The sequence below is a fragment of the Hyaena hyaena genome, unplaced genomic scaffold, assembly GCF_003009895.1.
Source record: "Hyaena hyaena isolate Hyena2069 unplaced genomic scaffold, ASM300989v1 scaffold_383, whole genome shotgun sequence".
Taxonomy (NCBI): Eukaryota; Metazoa; Chordata; class Mammalia; order Carnivora; family Hyaenidae; genus Hyaena; species Hyaena hyaena.
Window position 1 is genome coordinate 785911 of NW_024081014.1, and position 23530 is coordinate 809440.

General features: G+C 37.1%; 1 protein-coding gene across 1 annotated transcript in view; it reads left to right on the forward strand.

Annotated features, from left to right (window-relative positions):
- Positions 1–23530, forward strand: part of LOC120244334 (fibrous sheath-interacting protein 2-like) — a 74155-nt gene that overhangs the window by 44893 nt on the left and 5732 nt on the right. The window contains exons 14-19 of the mRNA XM_039250761.1: positions 58–2453; positions 3638–12987; positions 15601–16098; positions 17121–17221; positions 18308–18354; positions 22924–22967. Of these exons, the coding sequence (XP_039106692.1) occupies positions 58–2453; positions 3638–12987; positions 15601–16098; positions 17121–17221; positions 18308–18354; positions 22924–22967 (12436 nt within the window). The remainder of the gene's footprint in view (positions 1–57; positions 2454–3637; positions 12988–15600; positions 16099–17120; positions 17222–18307; positions 18355–22923; positions 22968–23530) is intronic.

A 23530-nucleotide genomic window follows, 5' to 3' on the forward strand; every position in this document is an offset into this window, starting at 1 on the left:
GTCTGATGAAACGCAATCTCTGAGGCCATGCAGTTCTAAAGCTAGTTTCAAAGGCAGCCCTAATACGACTTTTAAAACACACTCTAAAGCAAAATCAAAAGTTATTGTTTTGCCTAAATTTGGAACAAAACCACACCTAGGACCTAGTGGTGCTAAAGCCAAAAGCAAGACCAAGTTAAGTCCTAGAGTGAAGACTTTTAGAGGCAGTCAGTTCAATACTGGCATTGGTCTGCCATACCTGCTATCAACAGGGGATGCTAAAAACTCCTTAGTGAGAAGAAAACTCCCCACTGCAGAACTAAAAATGTATGCCAAGGATATAGTAAGCAATATTCTGGAAACAATTATGAATGAATTTCAAAAGATGAGGCAAAATAGACTAATGGTAAATATAAACACTTTAACTTCTGATCAAATCTTGACAGCAAGTAAATTAGTTAATGCAGTTTTGCAAGGATTATATGCTACAAAGAACAAAAATTTGGTCAACCAAACAAAAGGCTCATACTCCCATGATCTCAAACTTTCACAGATGAATTTTAGGCCAATCTCTCTTTCACATCCAGAAGCCCGTTTCTCTTTGGAGAACGTTTCTTCCCAGCTAGAGAAAGTCTTTCCTAAAGAAGATATTTTAAAACAAATGTTTGGCAAATGGCAAACAGAATCAAATGACATAGAAAATGACAAATATAAGCTATTTATGATAGCTGAGACTGTTCTGAATGAAATTTCAATGAAAACAAAAGAATTAGAACAATCTGTTTCATTTTTAAATTTGTCACCTCTTGAGGCTTGTGAAAGTAGGTACCATAACTTTAAAAGCACTGCTTTTAGAGCTGAAGGTTTTCAAGCACAAATTAATATATTTGGTCAGGAAATTGTTAAAAAGCTATTTGAAAAATTAGAGGTGTACTTTATGACTCAGATGTTCATAACAGATGGTGAAGAAATGCTAGAAAGCAAGAAAGAAACTTCTGCTAGAAATCAAGGAAGCTCCTTAAGAACAAACATCCTCAACAGTGTACCAACCTATAGCACAAAGTTGAAAGACAAAATATTTGGGGTCTCTAGCCACCAAATTGCTCAAGAGATCATGGAAGGGGTTCTGAACATCTTAGAATCATTTGCAGACCTACAGTTTAAACATATCACTACATATGCTTTTTCTGAAATTGTGAAAATACCTATTGAAAACTTTTTTGCTGTCCAACAGAAACCATTAATGAAAACAATATTACCCAAGTTACAACAACTGAATAAGTTTCCTGTTGAATCTAAATCAAGTAGTATGATCTCCCAGGAAAACATGCAGAATAGCCTTCGACAGCTTCACTCATTCCATTCAGAACTGCTTACTTATACCGCTAATATTGTCAATGACATGCTTGATATAATTAAGAACAACCTAGACAAAGAAAAATGCCAAATGGAACCATCTTCAAGTCAGATCATCAGCACACTGATGGACCAGTGTACTCATTTCTATGAATCGATCATCAAAAGCCATCCAAAGGAAAATCTGCTCCAAGTAGCTGAAAATGCCAACACTGCCAATTGTCACAGGTTTGCAACTGGGATGGGAATGTACACTTCAAAGTCAAAGGGAGTTAGCTGTGGGGATGATCTTCCACAAATCCCTGGCTTGTATTTTTATTCAGAGGAAGATAGAAAAGTAAAGGACAAGACTTCAGCAAATCTACCTTCATATATCAGATACTCTGCAGGTGATACACCTAAAACCAGAAAGCCATTGGAAGGGCTCAAATCAGAACTTAAACCATTATATTCTAGAGGTAAAGCCCATGGCCTCATCCATTTTGATCAAGCCTTGAAAGGAAACAGCTCTTTCCCAGAAGGCAGTGTCTTACAAAAACCATCTGAGAAATCTGGTGACTCTGGGCAAGCAGCACCAGAGCACTCCACATCCTTCATAGAAATGGAAGAAGGTGAAAATCAAAGAGTTCATCACTGTGAGTTTCCCAAACCAATTGTTAAGCTAAACCAAATACAGAAAACCATTTCTTCAACCAAAATATGTGTAGCTGCAGAAAATATTGTCAATACGATGCTGTTGAGTTGTAGCCTCTCAGGTCAAACTCCACAAACTAAAGAAAGTATAGAAATAATGAAGCCACTTTTTGTATCAAGGGAAAAGCCTTTGTCTCTAATGTCTGGAGAACAAAAGGATAATAAAAGCTTGCTTAAAATATGGGAAAAAAGAATCAGCTCTAAAACCAAAGAAGAAAACAAAAGCCTTGTAGCAAGTGGAGACGATTTCACTTTACTGGAAAAATGGAAAGATAAGTACCAAAAGTTAGAGAAAATAGCACCTCTTGAAGAGGCTGAAGTCATTGCTTTTGCAGATCAAGAACTGGGACCACATGAAATCCATCTAGTAGCAAGATATGTTACTATAGCTGTGGTCACACATTTCAAGAACTTTGAAGCCAGAGGTGAGTGAGGGATAACAACTTATAAAGAGTTGGCATCATTTTAGATTTTAAAAAGTCCATGAGTTTTGTTTTCACTTCTCACATCCAAGAAGCTGCATCCATTGCTTCTCTGAAAGTAACCTTGGATTTGGGGTGGCTGATTGTGTGTTTTTCAACTGGTCAGTATGCTAAAAGGAAAAAAATATGTTGACACATTTACATAATTTTTATTTGGAGGAGTGTTGTTCAGTTTTCACTATTAACAGATGAAATTAAATGGGCATAATTTAAAGTGATATATTTTGTTGGGCATGAGGTATGACTAGAACATGATGAATCCAGTTGTCTTGCTTGGGAAATACAGCTGCTCTAAAGGCAATTCCCAAACATAAGTTCAAAGAGGGTTTTTGTATGTGTTTTTTTAAAAGACTGATTTCTTAAGTTATAGTCAGAAGTTCCATACATAGTTAATTGACTGTAATGATCCAACTTACTTCTGATATATACAGTTAGTCTTTGCAATTATTGATGATAGAGTTTACAAGAACAGTGGCATTAAACTTCTTGTTCTATTCATGTGCCAATGTTCTGACTTAAGCTCTTTTTAAGTACAGTACTCTAAACCCATGCTTACAAATAGGATACCTGCACCCCTTTTCTATGAATGCTTACATGCATATATTGGGTTAAGCCATATAAAACAGCCATTTTTGTGTGTCAAAAACTGTCAAATATCAGCAGTCAAAAACTGTCAAATATAAGCAGTTTCATTCAGTTCAATTTACTATAGATTATAGAGTGCCAAATGGGATAATTAGCTAAACAGCTGAAAATGTTTTCAAGAATTATGTGAGGTCTCTAGTTATCACTGGAATCACTCTAGGGCATTGCACCTAAAGTTGAAAATCATTTCTCTGCCCTAAGATTTCTCTTCCCCAAAGCTGAAAATACGGCTATACAAGGAAGAAGCAAACAGAGATCTGAATTCTGTTTGGCTATTTTCTTAACTTCCTGGCTGAAGTAAAGTTCCACATGTGAGAAATCGAGATTTGAAGAAAACTCAGTTCCTTTCTTGACTAGGTTTTTCTATTTCTTGAGTAAGTTACCCCCAAAGTAAAATTCGTGTATAAAGTATTGATAGTATTTTGAATGCTCAACCTTTTCCATTAATGCATGTTAAAAATAGTAATGTTTTCTGTTTTAAGGTTCTCTTGATGAAAAAGTATCTATTGTTTCCACACCAATAAGGAAAAAATATGAATCGAAACAACCTCTAAAAAACATTAACTATGATTCTTCACTTTATAAATTTTGTGAACATCTCACTGAACTGGTTATTTCCTATATAATTTCAAGCATTTCTGACTGTACTGAAGATGGTGGAACAAAGCAGAAATCACTGGAAAACCAAGATGCAGCATTTAGCAAGGTTATTTTAGTTCATTCCCAAGTATTTGCAAGTCAGCCCATTTTTATCAGAGGACTTGCTTTAAGCATTTCTGAAATCATTATTCAAATACTTTTTCATAGTGACATTATAAAGGCAGACACTACACAACAAGTGGTTTCCATGAAAACAAAATATATTTACTGCCCAAGAGTAGCTGTGGCTGACTTTGATGATCTCTTTCAGGACCTCTTAATGGGAGTGATCCATGTTCTGTCCAAAGAAATAGGAATAAAGCATCAGTCTGACAGCAGAGGAAGAAACAAACTACTCTCCAGGCTTAAAAGCCATAGTTTGCCCATTTGCAACAAAACCAAAACTATGAAAAGACAGACAGGCCCCAAAAGTTGTCAGTCAGTTCCTACTCACCGAATTAATCAACTAGCACAGAAAAATAAACTAAATCCTCTGGCATGTAAGTTAGGCACTCTGGTTGGTAGCCTAAAAACTCATGAATCCAAGGAGGTAGTCAGTGAAATTTTCAATATTGTTTTCAATTTGTTTTTGCCAGATGAGTGCCCAAATTGGGACATGGATTCTGGTAAAATATCAAGAAAAATGTTCCTATCTTCTAATAACCAGCAAAGCCTTAGAATACCTAGAAATAACGCAGGGCTCTCCCCCAAATCAGCTTTTCTTCTGAATGTTGTATGTGAGAAATTTATTAGAATACTTTTGGAAAAATGTACAGCCCAAAACTTCCTTACAGATAGACCTTCTTCTGACGAAATTTCAGTAGAAGGTCAACTGTTCAACATACTTCAAAATGTAGATGATTATTGCAGGGGAACTATGGACTCTGGCTCACCATTTGAAGAATATGACATGTCAGACCTTTTGGAAAATCTGGCAGAAATAAATCAAGAATCTATGCTTAGTATCACTTCCCATATCTTGGTAAAATCCTTAATGGAAAAACTGTCATGTGGTATACATCGACTTCCCAGAAGTCCACTTTTTACAAGCAAGAATTTAATGTATAGTACTAGAGAAAGACTCCCTCGCTTCCCAAAAGGAAAAAGGCCAGAATTAAAAGAATCAAGACAGGGTAAACGCTCTGTAAGATTCATGAGTTATGACAGCAAGCCTTTGACAGAACCACTGAATAATCCCAGGGTGATTCATTCCAAAACACAAGCCCTATTTGGTAAGCAATTTTCAGGAAAATTCCCTCCTCTACCTCCTCTTCAAAGACCAGGTAAAAGGAAAGTGAATGCAACAGCCATTCTTAACATGCAACATCCAGAAGGCATGAACACAGGAGTTTTCTCTGCCACATTTCTGGAGGAAATAATTGCAGACATTTTCCTTAATCTCTCTACCTCATTGCAGGGCAAAAATGTAAACATCGCTGAAGCTCAGCTCAATGACATAAATATATTATATGTCAACTCCGTGGTGAATGAGTTTAACAATGCGCAAGTCACTGTTTTACGGGATGTTGAAGAAAGGATTTGTTTTCCACCAATTGATAAAGAAACTGTTAGAAAGATTGTTGACTCCGTTTATAGTGATGTTTCATGGGAATACACATTGCAAGTTACCAGTGGCAATCATCTGACACATGCTACCACCTCAATAGCAGAACAGATAACTAATGGCATACTGAAAGAGAGTATGGACTACCAACTCCCATTGTGCTTTGTAGGAAAGATCATGCTTATTTCATATTACCCTCTTAAAGCTGAAAATATATTGCAGAAACTTCAAAACAACCTGAGAGAATTTAATTACCAAGGTCAACATTCGATGGGCTATACCACCATGTTATCACACTCATTTCTAGAACATGTCATCAGAAAGCTATTATTTCAGCTCATTTCTCCACCCTGCGAGGCTTCATGCTTGGGAAAGAAGTATTTAATGACTTTGGATTTTAATGAGATATCCACCTGTATAATAAATAAGGTTTTGTTAGTCATTTCAAAGCATAGGATTTGGCTCACTAAGTATGATTGTCAACATCTATATACAGAAAAACACCTTCAAAATATGGTGGATTCTGTTTATAATAATGTTTTATTAATATCTGACTCTCTTGTGTCAATACAGAAAAGTATAGTAAGCCACAGCCCAGTTATGCTTGACCAAATGGCCAGTCTCATTATTCAAGAGATTATTGACAATCATCTTCAACCCTTTTTATGTGGAGAGAGCTTGCCTTGTTCAGTGACTCCATTGGATGAAATATCAAATATGGTTAAAGAGGTTCTCAGTGAGGTCATGGAGCCACATAGACCCCAGAAGCCATCATCACTAAGTATGGACTTTTATCCAAATGCATTTGTAGAAGATATTGTTGCCAGATTATTATCAAAGTTCTTTAATCCAAAATATAACACTGAATGTGAACTCAATAAAATGACCCAAAAAGTAGTAAACTTAATAAATAACCATTTTAACAAAGCTAACATCTGCATTCTTCGTGATGACCAGGAACAGTCTGTCCCTACTATAGATACAGACACTGTGGATGAACTCGTCAATTCAGTTTATGAGAATGTTCTGAAACAGCATGGGCTAGCCCCTGAGGTTGACAATGAAGAACTCAAAAGCAGTGATATTTTTGCAGAAAATGTTACCAATTTAATTGTGTCAGCTATTTCAGATTATCTATTTCACCCACTGTTTTCTGGGGACTTGTCAGCTTCTTCCTATGCTACTCTAACAGCAGAGAACATTATTCAGAATATCTTTAGTGACAGCAGTGAAACTACCAAGCCAAGCCAGCATCGATCTCCATATAACACCCTGCTGCCATACACATTTTTAGAAGACATAATTAGAGTATTGTTATCTAGAATCTTTCCTTCTACATCTAACATGGTTCCATACAGTGAAACTCCAAAAGGTGGATTAGGAATTAATTGCAGTGAAATCTCTTCAAAGCTAATCAGTGATATTAAGATGAAAATTGCCCAACATGAAATTCGATTTTCAAAAGATGAAGAAACTGAATCTATTTATTCAGAGGATGATGCTCAGCATCTCATTGATTCTGTATTCAGAAATATCTTGCAAAACTCTGGGTCTAAAGAAGCAGTTGAGCATGATATCACAAGCAGTAACAATGTTCTTATTGACAGAATAGCAGGTTTTATCATTAAAGATATCTGTCAGCAACATCTCCATCCATTTGTGTATGGAAAGTCATTACTTCCTCCATCATATACACATTTTGATGATATGAGAAAGCAGAATTTTTTTGCTCGTGTTTATTCCTCAGCCTTTTTGGAAGATGTGATCTCTGGGGTTTTAAGCAAAATATTCCAAAGGGTGTTAGGTATTGTGCAAATAAACTCAATAAGAGATTCAGGAAAAGAACTGTTGGAAATAGCTGAAAAACTCATATATTTGATAATGGAAGAATTCTCAAAAGCTCAAGTTGGCATCCTAAAAAATGCAAGGGAACAATTGTGTTTGCCACCAGTACACAGAGACGTAGTGATCGAAATTATTGACATGGCATATAGCAAAGTTTTACAAGAATATGAACTGGAACCTGATAAAGGATTTCTTGATGATACAAAAACATTGGCTGAACGGGTAACTAAAATTATCCTGGCTGAAGTTTTTGATTTCCAAATTCATCCAGATTTCATAGCAAAGTTGCCTTTTAAATCATATTCAAGACTCAATGCTGATGTTTTGATAAAGAGAGTTCATTATGCTATTAGTAAATCAAGACTCCGAAGACAGACCTATACAACCTATACTACCATATTATCACATACACATTTGGAAAAAATAGTCACTCAGGTTTTATCTCAGTTAAGTCCCTTGAACTGCAATGCAGAAGACCCAGACTTTTCGCAGTCAGACTTTAGCAACACATTTGTGAGGCTGATTGGTGAAACCATGTCAATAATTTCTAAACATGCAATATGCATTATTAAGCATGGAAATGAAAAACAAAATGTGATTTCAGAGAAAGACATCCAGGCTATGGTTGAGGCCATTTACACTGATATTTCTCATTCAAGTCTATACCAGTCTATTACAAAAGATAAAGAAGGCATGAATAATATACCTATTAGAAAAATAGCAAGTTATATAATAAAAGAAATATTTACCCATCATCTTGAGTCATTTTTACCTGGAGATAAAACTCTTCCTTTAGGTACTGTGGGTCAAACTTATCAACAGAGAGCAACAGATCCTAAACAAAGAGAATTATTGTTTATTGTGAATTCAGCTGTCTTTTTAGAGGATGTAATTTCTGAGCTTTTATGCAGAATCCTTTATATATTCTCACATAATGTCTTGGTCGCTGAAAACCTATGTAAAGCAAAAGCCAACATAACTAACATTGTTACAACATTAGTAAAATCAATTGTGCTGGAATTCACCACAACAGAAATTTTAGTTGCAGATCACTTGGATGAAAATCTGTATTTTTCAGAAGGATATAAAGAAATAGTTAAAAAAACTGTCAGCCTAATTTATAAAAAAATATTAGATGATCATAAATCTCTGATTCATATTTATAGAGCTATACAAAGTGATGCTGTTAGTTTTGGGAAAAAAATATGTTATTTGCTAGTAGGAGAAATTTATGATTATCAAGTTGAGTCATTAGTTTTGGGAGAATTAGCAGCTTCTTCCTATTCCTCCCTCAGAGATGAGAACATCATCAGAAATGTGCTTGACACCATCAACAATGATAGCCATGTTTTGCCATCATGTTTCACTGTATTCCCTCGTTCCCTTTTAGAAGATATTAGTTACAAGCTTCTAGCACGTATATTCCTTTCATCTGAGACAGAAACTGAACTAAATGAGAAAGAGGTGCCACCAGATCATGAGTTCGTGAATGCAGCTTCAAAACTGACTGATGAAATTATAACAGAAATTTCTGAACATGAAATTAGACTTGCCACAGCAGAGGAGCATGTGGAAAGTATGCAATTAAGGGCAAATGAGAACTTTATTGACTCTATATGTAATAACATTATGAAAAAAATTAAATTAGGAGATGAAACACAGAGTGACTCATGCAAAAAGGGAAACTCATTCCTCAAGAGAATAGCTGGTTTTATTATGAAAGAGATTGTGGACCACCATCTGCAGCCATTTTTACATGAAGAATCACCTCCCTGTGACTTACCCACAAATGACCATATCATTGAACTCTTAGAACTTGATAAAGAAAACAAACAGTCCTTCCCACAGGCTTCTGTGTATTCTGCTACATTTTTGGAAGACGTCATAATTGAACTTGTTCGCAAATTTTATACTCTCCCAAGTATTGCGGAAAACCCTAAAGACAAAGAGATATCAGAAAAAGACCTCATGAGCATGGCTATAAAATTTGCAAATGCCCTGATTGGGGAGTTTAGGAAAAGTAAAATTAAAGTCCTAGCAAATGCTGGAGAAATGTTTTCTTTTCCACCAATAGCTAAAGAGGCAATCAATAAAGTATCTGATTCTGTGTACAATGAGGTCATAGAAACATGTGGATCTAACAATGTTCAGAAAGATGATGGAAGTAACATTGTTATAGAGATAATAGCTTCTTTGGCCAAAAAGGCAATCTCTGCTTACAAGATTCAACTACTTTTTTCAGGAGACTGGTCTTCCACCTTCTTTTCATTTCTAAATGTGGATAATATCATCCAAAGAGTTCAACACCTTCCATATAATACATTTACAAAAATAAACAAAAGCTTGAAGGAGAACCCAGTTTCTTCACTAAAACAATTATCTACACTTACTCCTTTAACCTCAGGCCTGAAAGATGTAATGGACACTTTGGAAATAGGTAGAGGAACACTTCATGAAAAGGGGAATTTCAAAAAGAAGGACACATCTATGAAAACAGGCAGAATCCATGAGCCGATCTGTACTACTATAACTAGCATTATGAAGGGTGAATTGACTACCCTAGCATCAGAGTTAGTTGGATGTGTGGCAAATAAAAAGAAAGGGAATAAAAAGAAAAAGGAAAGTTCAGTTGGAAAAGATAATGAGAAGGCATCAAAAGTTACTTCTCCAACAACTAATGTGGAAAGTGAAGATACTCAGGGGCCAGATTTGAGTATGGTACTTACAAAGAATGAAATCAAGAAGAAAGACAGGTCGGGTATAAAAGATGAGAAACAACGAGGTGATGAGATGTACCAACATCTTTCATCAGCTACTGATGGTACAAAAACCAAGAAGGTTCTTTTGGAACCAGATTTAAAAATAGATAAAAAGAAGAGTGACAAGAAAAGAGAGGGTGCATTAGAAAAAGAGGCTAGACCTTCTGAATTACCATTTGTGAAATCCAAGGTGAGAAATAGAGAGATCCAGGAGAAGAGGAGAGATTCTCCTGCTTACAGATTTACTGATGACAAACAGATCTTGCATCTTAAACATGTGCAAAATGTCACTGAAAGCATTTACAGAAATGTTTTAGAAATATCTTCTTTCCAAGGACCAGTAGATAATTCAAAATCCTCAAATCCCCTACGTGATAAAGCAGCATACGTAACTCAAGCAGATGGCAAAGATTTTTCCCAGCCTGCCTTAAAAAATTCAGCTAAACAAAATGTTCCTGCAAAAGAGAAAGAGAATGAGAAAACTAAAGATACAGATATTAAAAGTAAACTTAGTAAACCAGACAGTCCACCAGAAAATAACCCCAGGTTTTTTCCTGCTAACTTTTTAGAAGATGTTATCTGTGAAATAGTTAAAAAATTGATTTTTAATTCCTCACCAGGTATAGATGCTGCATGTCAAAATGTAACCAATAATGCAAATCAAGCTGAGCTCTATGACACGGCTATGAAACTCATTGATTCTCTGTTAAAAGAATTTTCAGATGCTCAAATTAAAGTATTAAGCCCAGATCAGGTAGGTCAGTTCCTCCCATCTTCAGATAAAGTTTCATCAGTTCACAATGTACCTCTCAGGCAAAAAGAACCTTCTGCAGATAAAGCACCTCCTGAGAAAAAAACAGCACCTGCCACTAAAACACCTTCTTCCGACGAGGCACCTTCTATGGCTAACACACCATCAAGCGATAAAATGTTGGTCAGTAAGATTGTTCACTCCTCTATATGCAATATTTTACAGGAATATAGATCTCAAGACTCCATTTATAAGGACATAAATAGTAATGGTGAAAACTTAGTAAGAAAGCTAGCTAATGCAGTAATAGAAGAAATTTTGCAGCATCAGCTACACTTGCTACTTTATGATGAGGTTCCAGCTGCAGCATGTTTGCCTCTAGAATCTAAGCAGGTTATGAAAAAGGTCCATAAGGTAGTCCAAACAGCATGCAAAGAATGTCAAACATCATCACCATATACCATAATGCTACCTTATGAATTTTTAGAAAGTATAATTTCTTCTCTTCTATCAAAAATTTTCTCAACAGTATCCAATGCTAAAACAGGAATATCTGAAGATAATTTGTATGCAGAAGTGGATTTCCTTCAAATGAAGTTAGTAAGTACAATTATGGCAGAGATCTCCAAAGATAAAGATATGATTGTACAGTACGTAGAATCCTTACATCCTAATGATGATGAAATTATTCAGTTAGTTGTTCAGACTATTTATAATAATCTCTTGCCACAATTTGGATCTCAAGAGGGCATACAAAATTGTGTCGGCAGTGGTTGCAAAATCCTTTCAGAAACCATAGTTAATTTAGTTGTACAGGAAGTGGCTGGCAACCAGTTGCAGAACTATTTTTCTGGAGAACTAACACCACATCAATGTATAGAAGTTGACAATGTTGTTGAAAATATCCTTAAAAATGTTATCCAAACCACTGAATTTCCCCAGCCTCAGCCATCATGGGCTTACAAACTGCCTTTTAACATAATAGAAGAGATTGCTGTAAATTTTTTGTCAAAGCTTTTATCTATGTTTCCAAAAGCAGATAAGAAACAAAACAATTCTCTAAATGCTGAAATGCAATCCATAATCTCAAAAATCTTAAATTCATTCCAAGAATATCTCTCTAAAAGTCAAATTATTGTAGTGCCACAGGCCAAAGAATCACCCACTGTATCTTTAGCAGACAGTACAACTATTGAAAAAGTAGCTAATTCTGTCTATAACAGTGTTTTAAGGTGCTCTGGTTCCCATATTTCAGTGTATAAAGATTTAAGAGGTAAGAGCAATGTTCTAGCTGATATAATAGGATTTTTAATGGTGAAGGAAATTTCCAATTCAGAATTTCATCCTCAAGTAGAAGAAGAAACATCGAGTTCAGAGTTAGTTCTGGAAGCTGTCAAAATTATGGAAAAAGTGGTTAAGATCATTGATGACCTCAAGTTAAAGAAAAAGCTTTCAACCAAAAAAGATACTGTGGTAGATGCCAGGTTTTTAGAGGAAACTTTGGCCTTGTTCTTGGCTAAACTAATAAATTTGCCAAGTGCCTCAAGCAAAAATGCTAAAAAATTATCAAACTCTGAGGTAAATAAAATTGCATCTTACTTGACAAAATCTGTGACAGCTGAAATTTCCAAAAATAACATTAGTGTTGTAGCTACTAACCCTGAAGAAACCTTTTTAAATCCAGAAAGTATAGAAATTATTTCTCAGATGATCAATTCCATTTATAATCATGTACTACAACAATCTGGAACGCATGAACAACTTTATTATGACATGAAAGGTACAAACAATGCCTTCTTTAAAGAGGTAGCTTCTTTAATCATCAGTAAAGTTTCCAACTGTCCATTAGAAATAATTAGCCCACAAGATTCACAGGCTGATCTCTTTGGCGATTTGGATGTTGGTCGAATTGTTGAAAAGGTGCATGAGCATGCTGTTAAAAGAGGGCCTGAGTTAGATCAAAAAGAATTAAATAAAGATTTAAGCAAAGAGGAACTTCCAATTAAAATAATTCCTCACTGTGGGAAACAACCAATCAATATAGACCCAGACATTGTTGCAGAACACCTAGGAGTCATTTCTATAAAAACACAATCTCTTGAGAGACTGCAGATGGAGTGTTTAACTAGAACTGGACATAGCATCGAAGCACTGAGAAGAGTGGCAATAAGTGGAAGGAGTCATTCAGTGAACACACCTGATGCAGGAAAGGGAAAGAAAGAAAGACGTGTCTCATTGGATGAGGGGGGAAGACTGAATATAAAGCCATTAGAGGTAAGTGCTAAACACAATGGTGAAAAGAAATGAGTAGTTACTAAGACCTGATTGTCTTGTGATTTCCTTCCTCAGGTAGGTCTATGGGAATGCATTTGTAAAATATGGTCTATTTTATCTTGCCCAACCCAGTAGAATGGGACACTAATTCATCCAATTCTCTGCTTTCCTGGGACTTACCCCATCAGATGTGTGGCTCGGTGTAAAGGTGGCAGGCTATTTTCCATTAGCCAGTCAGACTAAACTGCCATTTCTTGAAGAATGGGAATATGAGGAAATACCCTTAACGGTAAACAGGACTGACTGGAATTGTAGTCCTCATTTGACAACTCGGAAGAAATGTGATTTTTATAATTCCCACAATTCTTTTTTATGGATGTGCATTATCATAGTACTGTATGGGTCCAAAAGGGCTGGTTAGAATAACAGGTAAACCTGTTAAAGATTGAAATCCTCAAACTTAAGGCTTCACAATAGTATTGTTTTTACTTAGCAACATTCATCAACAAACATCAGGCTGCAAGCTCTCTAAAGTTCATTTGTTTCTCATTTCATGTTCATTACATAACATTTTCCCAGTTCCCTATATTCTTACATACTCAGGAGGTACCCAGTTTCTTTCCTATTCTGTCCTTGTTGTAGACAGAGTTGTCTTCGTGCTTCTGCTTTTATGAACTAGTTTTTCTGAAGTCTTATATTTGGGCTCTGAATATACTTAAAAGGGGCTTGAAATGCCAAAACACTGTCCTTGGTACAATATAACTATTGAAAAAGTAGTTCTGTTTACAGATCTTAGGGCAGTAGGGTATAGGGACTGTCTTTCAAGATGGAGTTACACTGATCCAGCCCCACGTTCGCATGTAATGAATACCAAAGCCCTCTGTATAAATGAGTCTCTTGCAAGGATAATGGTGTGCACTCACACTCGGGATGTAGCCTGTGATTTACAAACTGTGCAAAGTCCTATAGAACCAGCCTGCCTGGAGCATAAGCCTGGGAGCAGGTTTTCCTAAGCATTATTTTCCAACCCACTGAACTAAGTCTCAGAACTGGTGAAAACATTATGGGTACTTTTTTTTGTTTGTTTCAAATACTGAGATTGTCATAGACACTGATGGAGTCACCTTGGTCCTTAGTTTCTTGGACCTAATGAAGGTCCTTTCCAGTTCTAAAATGTCCTTTTCTCTCTGGGTTCTCAAAATTACATTGGCATTTACTTAGTAACCTTCATGTATATATAAGTAATTCCTTGGGTACAAGATCTATGTGTCTAAACTAAAGAACATTACTCCCAAGTCATTACATCTTAATCATCTGCAGAAATATCTGTCTTGGCTACCTGCTTTCTTCTTTTACATCCTTTATCATACTTTAACTATCTCTTTAGTCCCACAGAAAGCTGGAAGAGATTAGCTAATCAAATCAACTATGCTGCTACTCTTAAGGGAAGCAAAAGCTGTCTCAAGGAAAGCAAACAGTCATAGATAGCTCAGTTAAGACAGATACTCTGCAGCTATCTGGATAGCAGTGCTGTCCATCCCCAACATGGAGATGGAGGTTTCATAAAGAATAGTACATCAGTTTGAGGAACCCAGACAACTCCCAGGCTAGTCCTCAGTCAGGAATCCATAAGCAGTGCTTCATTTGCTATTTTGAGGTACCAAAACTTTCCAACACATCAGACACATGTCTATCAAAGACTCATACAGTGATATATTCCAGAGCCATATAGAAGACTTGAGTTTTTGAACCACTATTTCCTTCCACCAGCACAGATCATCAAAATTGATGGTGTTTCAGTTTCTTAACAGTTCTTTTGTTTTGTTTTGCACTATAAGGCACCATTTCTCTGAAAATCTGGTGTGCAGTGTTACAGAGATCTAAGATTGATCATTCAAATTGATTTAAAGGTTCTGTGGCATCATCAAAGGCTACAGAATGGGAAAAGTCATTTATTTAATTATAACTGTCTTTTCCTTGATCTGTCTTTACCATTGCAAAATGGAAAATGACACTTGACTAGGGAGGTGAGGAGAGATGAACATTTACTCTTTGAAGCTCCGTACATCTTCAAGGATTAGAATGTAGAGAGGTGACAAGTAAACATTCAAAGCTCTTCACAATCATTTTTTAGAATCCAGGTCAGCCAATATCTCTTTTTTATCATGAAAATGTCTATATTTAAATTGCTCTATGATTGGCTCCCTCACTAAGAAGCTTAGAAAAACATGTTAAACGTCTAAATGTTACAGAACTTTCCAGGTAAATGATGAAAACAGGATGTAATTAGAGTATTTGTGCATTTTGCATTTCTCGGCACGTAAAAAGTAAAATGTGAAGCAAAAGAAAAAACTTACTTAGTCTCCCTTCTTTGGACCAGATGACACTTCTTGAATGCAAAACAAAAAGATTATTGAATGAACAAATATTGCTTATGATTTTTTATTTATTTCTTCTTTAAATATACCGCTACTATACCAGTAAATGGCATTTGAGGATAATTTTACTAAATTGAAACTGACAACTATATGAAAATTGCTTTATAACTATAGAACCACAAGAAAAAATGACCGAGGCTATTGTTTTTAATATTAATTGTATCTTTAATTCCAGACTGCTAGTAGGAATTCATTTCAGAATTTAATAAAGCCTGACATCACCAAAGTGGAGCTTTTAAAAGATGTCCACGGCAAAAAAGATCTTATCATTCGTTTGGTAACTCATGATATTGATCCAAGAGTTTCAGAAAATATAGTAGAAGAGAGCTTAACTTCTGATGAAGATGAAGTTGTTTTACAGGAGGTTGTGAAAGAACAACTTCCAGAAAATCCATTTGAAGATCAAGTAAAAGAAGACATGAAGCCCATTACAAGCACAGTGGCTTTTACCAAACCACTGATGAACAAGAGAAATCTGAAAAAATTTTTGTCACTAGGAAAATGTTGTCATCCCAAATCCACTGCAACTTCAACAAATACTGAAGCATCACCAACTCAACAGATAGAATCTGAGGAGACACAACAAAGAACTGTTTCTAAGCCTGTTGTGACTACATCCAAATCCTCAACTGGCACGGATTCTTCCTTTTGGGAAAGAAAGACACAACTAAGTGTAAGTGACAAATGTGACTATCAATAAACAGGTTTCTTCAGAAAAGGCACAGAGTTTCACAAACTTAGTCCAAATAATTTACATTGGGTAGGAAGAAAAGGTCATAAACTGGATCCAGGCAGTGTCTCCCAACTTTGATGATATTTACAATGAAAGGGAAATGATTAACAGATAAAGCCAGAAGCCTCAATTGAAGAAAAATAGATCATAGAAAGAGTCCTGGGTTAGTTAGAAGGACAAGAAAAACAGAAATGGAAACCAGTTAGGAGAAATGCAATCTAATTATTTAAAATCATTGATTTAATTATTTTTTGTACTCAGACCTATAAACAGTCACTGGAAGTTCTGTTTGCAGAAACTCCATGCCAATGGGCAAGATCAGAAGACGGGCTGGAGGAGAGTAAAAAGATTCATGCAAATTCAGCCTATCTGGGTTTGAATTCTGGCTTTTCCACTTAGTAGCCATGTGATCCTGGGGCAAGTTACTTAACTTTTTTTCTCAAAAATTATTTATCCAACTTGTTGAAATGTAGCAAGTTAGTCAAAGTATGTTGAATCTTCCTCAACCCATAAGCCCCACTATGACTTTGACACACAGCGCCTGTCCCTGGTTCTGTATCCTTCTACTGAAGGTCTGTGTTAGCTCTACCAAAAAATTGTACCATACATGTGTTTGGAGAATACACATAATTTAGGATTTCCTAGTGAGACAATCTCCTGTATTATCCATTTACAATGATTTCCAGGTTAACCCAGAAATCGCAGTGAACCAGAGAAAAGAAAACACAGAAGTACAACTGTGGCCAATTCAGAGAGCTCACCATGTACAAGAGCCTCAACACAAACTCAGATCTATTTATTAGGATCTATTTATTAAATGGAAGCCATGTGAGATTTCAGGAGCAAACACAGTATGCCTGGTCAGAAATGCTGGCTACATAGATAACTAAGGAATGTTATAGTATATTTTACTTGATTTATTATAAAATCTTTTTGTAATTACCTGACTTGTACTTTTCCAGGGAGAAGAAATGAAATCTAGTACTGAACCGGTACATTACTTCTTACATAGAATTATGAGTTCATCCTCATACAATGAAGAGGACCTGCCTTCATTTTCTAGGTACAGTTAATTAAAGCAATACAAGTTGGCTAAGAAAATAGAAATCCAAAATGAAAATTATGTTGGTGAGAAGCATGGACCCCTCGAGTAAACCTGTGAGGAAGCCAGTGTCTCACCCCTCAAACTCCCCTCAACTCCTTCCCCTTGTTCCCCTCTGTGGTCACTGCCTAGGCCTCCCCTTTCTATTTTCTCTCTCATTCCTATTTATCTGGTCTCTACTTGCTTCTTTCTACTATAGTAGTCTGGTTAGTATAGTTAGATTAAATCTTAAATGTGTCAGAATCTGGAACCTAAGAGGCCCTGGGTCAATAATAGTTCCTGCACTAATGGCCCACTGAAAGGGCTTCCTACTTAGTTTCCCTATGTACGTAAATGCTCAACAGTGAGGCACTATCACAGGGATCCCAAAAATGGAGGGGTTATGTAAATTGGAGCATTCTGGGAAGAATTCTCAAAACAAGTGGAGTTTGGGTTGGGCCTTAAAGGATGGATGAGATTTAGATAAGTCCATCCAAGTTGGGGAAGACTGTGAGAGAAAGACTGGACTATGCACTATTTATAGGAGATGCTGTAGACTTGAAGTCTGGTTAACACTTTTTCTAGAATAGCCCAAACATGCCTAAAATTGTTCTTATGTTTACAAGAATATTCACAAACTGGGAAGAGAAACACTTTGCATCATGGGATAAATAGGGTATAAGGAGAAAAGTCTACCTGATGGCAACTATATTCTTTTCCACCTCACACTATGAAATTAAGGTTTCTTTTTGACCTGATGCTATTTTAGGACACCTACCCCTGGCCCACCATTGACCCTCTCTCCCCTCATGACAGTTGTAACATACATAAGTAGTAATGCAGGCAACTGTCAATTATTTGTGTCACTGGAGAAGAAAAGAAGGCACATATAAAACCAAACAAAAGTCAATGTAGCAATCATTTTCACTTGATTTGAGAATTCAGAGATATACCATTCTAGATTTACTTCTATATGAATAATGATTTTGATAGATTGTTCTTTTACTTAACCAGTATTCCTTCATATATTACATACATAGAAAATGAAATGTCTTTATCTTTTTTTAGTGGTGATGATGATCGTCCCTCAGATCCAAGTGCCATAGTGTCAGAAGGTTGGATTGATTTTTTTCTTAATTTAGATACTATTTAAAAAGACTTTGCTCTGCATTGATAAATTTCCTGTTGTTAAACATGAAGTTAATGCTGGGCTTTCTAGTAGGTTGACCTACATTGGGGATGTAGTTAACATGAGCCGACTACTTTGCTTTTTCTCCTCTCCTCTCCTCTCCTCTCCTCTCCTCTCCTCTCCTCTCCTCTCCTCTCCTCTCCTCAGAGAGCACGAGCAGGGAGGGGAGAGGGGCAGAAGGAGAGAGAGAGAATCTTAAGTAGGCTCCATGCTGAGTGGAGACGCAGCTCGACGCAGAGCTTGATCTCACAACCCTAGAATCATGACCTGAGCCAAAACCAAGAGTGAGACGCTCAACCCACTTAGCTGCCCAGGCGCCCCTAGTTTGATTTTACTGAATCACTAAGAAGATTTCATTAATAATTTTGGTATAAAGTACATGGTATGATATTAAGAGTTTAAAATTGCTATTCTCCCATAGGAAATATCCAGGAAATATGGGTTTATTACATCTATATGTGGACTAGAGTGCATGCTACTAGGATTTAATCATCTCTTTAAGAGTGTATGCTTTCTTTGTATAACTAGCTTAGTCCCAGTAAAATATATAAAAAGGCTTTTAAAGCTACAAATTAAACCTAAATTTCTTTGTTCATGTTAAAATCTTGCTAGGGTAGATTCTACTTTATCTTTTGTCTCTGTTAGAACTGACTCACTAAAATATTTACAATTTGAGTTTTTGGTCCCCTATTCTTTTTTTTATGTTTATTTTGAGGGATCATGTGTGCAAGTCAAGGAGGGGCAGAGAGAAAGGGAGAGAGAATTCCAAGCAGGCTCTCTTGTGGGCTTTGATCCCACAAACCACGAGATCATGATATGAGGCAAAATCAAGAGTTGGATGTTTAGCCAAATGACCAGGTGTCCTTGGTCCCCTGTTCTTTCAAACTGTAAAGGATCAATGTGGTTCTCACAGTGACAGCATTGGTCTAGAGGTGGGAGTGTAATGTTTACTATAATGTTTACTATAAAGGTGGCCTTGAAAGTCAAACTACAAGGCTGGAGTTGACCTTGATTATTTCAAGCCTGCAGCCCACTCAAAAAGTTACTCGAGAAAGCTATTCTCTCCACTTGTAAGTGGAAATAACACTTATTAAAAGATGAACCATAGAGTATTGTTAAGTTGGCCAGAATTCCATGAGCAGGTCATAGTCAGAAGATGATATAATATACCACTGGTGTGTAGCCTGTAGTATGGAATCATCATACGCTATTAGAGCCAGAAAGAAGCCATCTAATATAACTTCACTTTAAAGATGAAAAAACTGTGGCACCTGAGTGGTTCAGTTGGTCAAGTGACTGACTCTTAATTTCAGCTTAGGTCATGATCTCACAGTAATGAGTTCAAGCCCCATGTTGGGCTCTGCACTGAGCATGGAGCCTGCTTGGGATTCTCTCTCTCCCTCTCTCTCTGCATCTCCCCTACTCATTCTCTCTCTCTCTCTCTCTCTCTCTCTCTCTCAAAATAGATAAATAAACTTTAAAACTTTATTTAAAAAAATAAAGATGAAGAGCCTGAGGTTCATGGTGGGGAAGTGACTTGTCGAAGGTCATACATTGAGTCAGAGTATAGATCCCAAGTCTCCTAAACCTGAATCCATTGTATTGTTTTCCTCAATTTCATTGCACTGCATTATGCTTATTTCCTACATCCTTTGGTAATACTGCACCTCTCCAGTTTGTTCATTCAATCACATTCAACAGAGATTCTCTGAGCACTTTCTTTGTGCTAGACACAGTTCTAAGTTCTGGAGATAAAGCTCTGAGTAAGAGAAACAAAGCCCTTACCCTCATTCTAACTTGGGAGTCAGGAGACAGCATAAACACAATCAATCTAGATAAGAATAAATATCCTCCATCTCGCATAGGGTAAAAGCCAGAGTCTTTATAGTGGCTTACAAGGCCTCACATGGTCTGGACAGTTCTCCTTGCTCCCCAAGACCTCTCCGACCACCTCTTCTTATGATCCCTCTTAAGCACTCTACTCCAGCCACACATGCCCTCATACATGCCAAGCATTCTCCTTTCTCAGAACCTTTGCACTTGCTGAGCTGCTTGAAACATTCTTCTCTCAGAGATCTGCATAGCTCTCTCCTCACTTTCTTCAGATTTTGCTTAAATACCATCTTCTAAGTAAAGCCTCCTCTGAGCACCTTTAAAATTACAACCCCAGCATTCACTGCCATCCCAACACTCCCTATTCTCCTCCCTGCTTTCATTTTTTTTCCTAGCATTTATACCACCTGATGGATTGTATGTTTTTATTTCTTTGTTGGCTATCTCCCTCCCCTAGAATTTAGCTCCATGAGGACAGGGATTTTTGTCCCTTCACTATATCCACACATGACTAGAAAAAAGGCACATAGTAGGCACTAAGTAAATATTTGTCAAATTCATGAATGAATATGATGAAAAGAAAGAAGAGCTAACGTGATAGAAAGTGGCTGGCTAGATTAGTTTGGTCCAAATCCAGAAACATCAGACCATAATGACAAAAGTAAGCAGCGACAGGAAGAACTGGAAGCAGAGGATCCCAGGCACAAGGTACAGTAAGTGCAAAGACCTTAGGATGGTATGAGCTTGGTATGTTAGAGGAAAAAAATAAAGGCCCCCAGTAACTGGAGCCCAATGAGAAGGAAAGTGGTGTGAGATGGGGTTAAAGGGATAGGTAGGGGTCAGATCACATTAGGGCCTGTTATATGCAATGGCAAGGAGTGTGGATTACTTTTTGTCTACAACAGGAATCCTGTGGATTACTTTTTGGTTGCAGGGAAGTGATATAATTTATTAATTTAAAAAAATCCCTCTGGCTACTATTTGGAAAAAGAGCTAGGTAGGGATAGGGTTAAAGCAGGGAGACTGGTTAGGAGGTTTTCACAGTAATCCAGCCAAGAAATGATGGTGGCTTGGACAAGGGGTATAGCAGTGGAGGTGGTAAAAAGTGAACAGATTCAGAATGTATTTTGAAAGTAGAATCAGCAGGACCTGTTAATGGAGTGGATGTTGGAAGTGAGGAAAATAGAAAAAGTCAAGGATGGATCCTACAATTTTGGCTTGAACAACTAAGTGCCTTTTGGTACCATAAGGTGGTGAGATGGTTGGGGAGCAGGTAGCAAAAGTGGAGAGGAGAGAGGGAACAAGAATTCTGTTTGAGGTGTGTGAGAATGGGACCATTAGATACTCAAGTGGAGAGATCACATGAGCAGTTGGATAGTTTAGAATTCAGTGGGGAGGTGACGGCTGCAATACAAATTCTTAGTTTCACAGACTATAAAATCTAAACTTGACTCTGACTGTCTGGCACTCTCAAGTACCTGGAATTTTTCTATCCCGTCTTTATCAGAACAACTTCTTAGATATATCCAGAAGACTTGCTATGCACTTAGCCTAGACGTTTAAAAAATTATATTGGAATGATGGCCCAGATAAGCCCAAATGTCCCCAATTGTCAAAAAATATCAGTTCAAATATGTACAGTACACAAGACTTCCTAAGGTAGGAAAGTACATTCAGATACCTTAGAATAATTAGCAATCGATAATAAAATTTATTGGATATTCTGGTTAATCAGTTTCATCAGATAATTCAACTAATGGGATCTCCCTCATATTCAAGGTAAGTGAAGTTTTAGTATATTTTCTTCTAGAGCCCTTGGCGCAAAGGGTAATCCAGAGAGAATCTTTTCATCTTGGTCCTTTATGATTACACATGTAAAAAATGTATATCAAATACATACACATTATTTCATCTGGTCCTCTTGTGAGAAAGTAGTCACATCCCCATTGTACATATGAGGAAACAGAGTCAGAGAAGGTAGAGAAGTCATCCACCATTCACTGAGCTCCATAATGAAATTGAGACTCAAATACAGTTTTACTGACTCCAAACATGTCCATTGTTCTTTTTAATACTCTCTGCCTCCCTAGATGTGGGTCCTTTTGAAACTTCCCTCTTGGTATTATCTCTACCTCCTAAAGCCAAATGTCAATGGTGTCTGTCAATCACTGATGTCTCCTGGAATTCAAGATAATGCCTCAGTGCTCCCCTGATCTTCATGGGAAGCACCATTTCCTAAGAGCAGCACCTTCCTTTCTGGCATTCCTTTAGCTGGCAGCCCTATCAGTTCTTTACAACTTCCTGCAACTAGAGAGCTGTAGAGGTCCTTAGAAATCACCCACAGCCTAATTTCTCATTTTACAAATGAACGAAGAACCCACAGAGTTTGATTGGCTGTGCAAGATGCACAGCTAGTTGCAAAACCTGCCTTTCCTGATGTGCTGTCTGGTGTTTCTTCTACCACGTCACCCATTGTCTTCCCCAGTTGAGGAATGAAGGGCCAAGACTTGTGCCCACAATTCTAGGGATCTTACCTCTTTTCAGATTTTTCTGTTTGCCTTTTTCTGTGATTCTTTGATAAAATTATTGAGATTGTTTTTGTGCCAAAATTTGTACATGTCTCTGAAATAATTGTTTTTCCAACATTGTATTTTGATCACAGAAAGTCTTGAACATCCAGATCTGGAGAGGGCAAGCACTATTAAGGTAAATATTTTTCACTGGTCCCTCACTGTGAGCTAGTGAAGCCCTGATAGAAATAAGGGACTGCCTTAAAATGAAAGACTGAGTGTATGGTGTGTTCTGAGGGACGTCAGGAAGCACTCCCTTGTCCACACCTTCCCACACACAAATCTCTCCAAGCTGGGGCCCACCTCTGCTGCCTGAATACCCCTTCATCCAAATCTTCATGTTTGGGTTGAATTATTTTTCTTGTGTAAATACACAGAGTAAGCCACAGCCCTCGTAGTGCCTTAAAACAATCCCACGCAGTTTGGTTCCTGTAGCCTCTAGAGAAAAGCCGAACAGGAGTGAGTTCCAGTACACTCCCAGGTAGACCCAGACAAGGGACCTGGTGGGGACAGAGGAGGAATGGGTGCTTCAAACAGGAAGGGACACTGTTTGAGGGAAACCAGTGCTCATTCCAACTACTTCCCATTGTCCCTGAGCACTGACTCTTCATAGGCAGGTTTCCAAATGTCTGAGCAATTCCTCAGTGTGATCCCAAGAAATTCCCCTTCCCTAAGGCCCTCTTGGGAAGTTTCCAATAA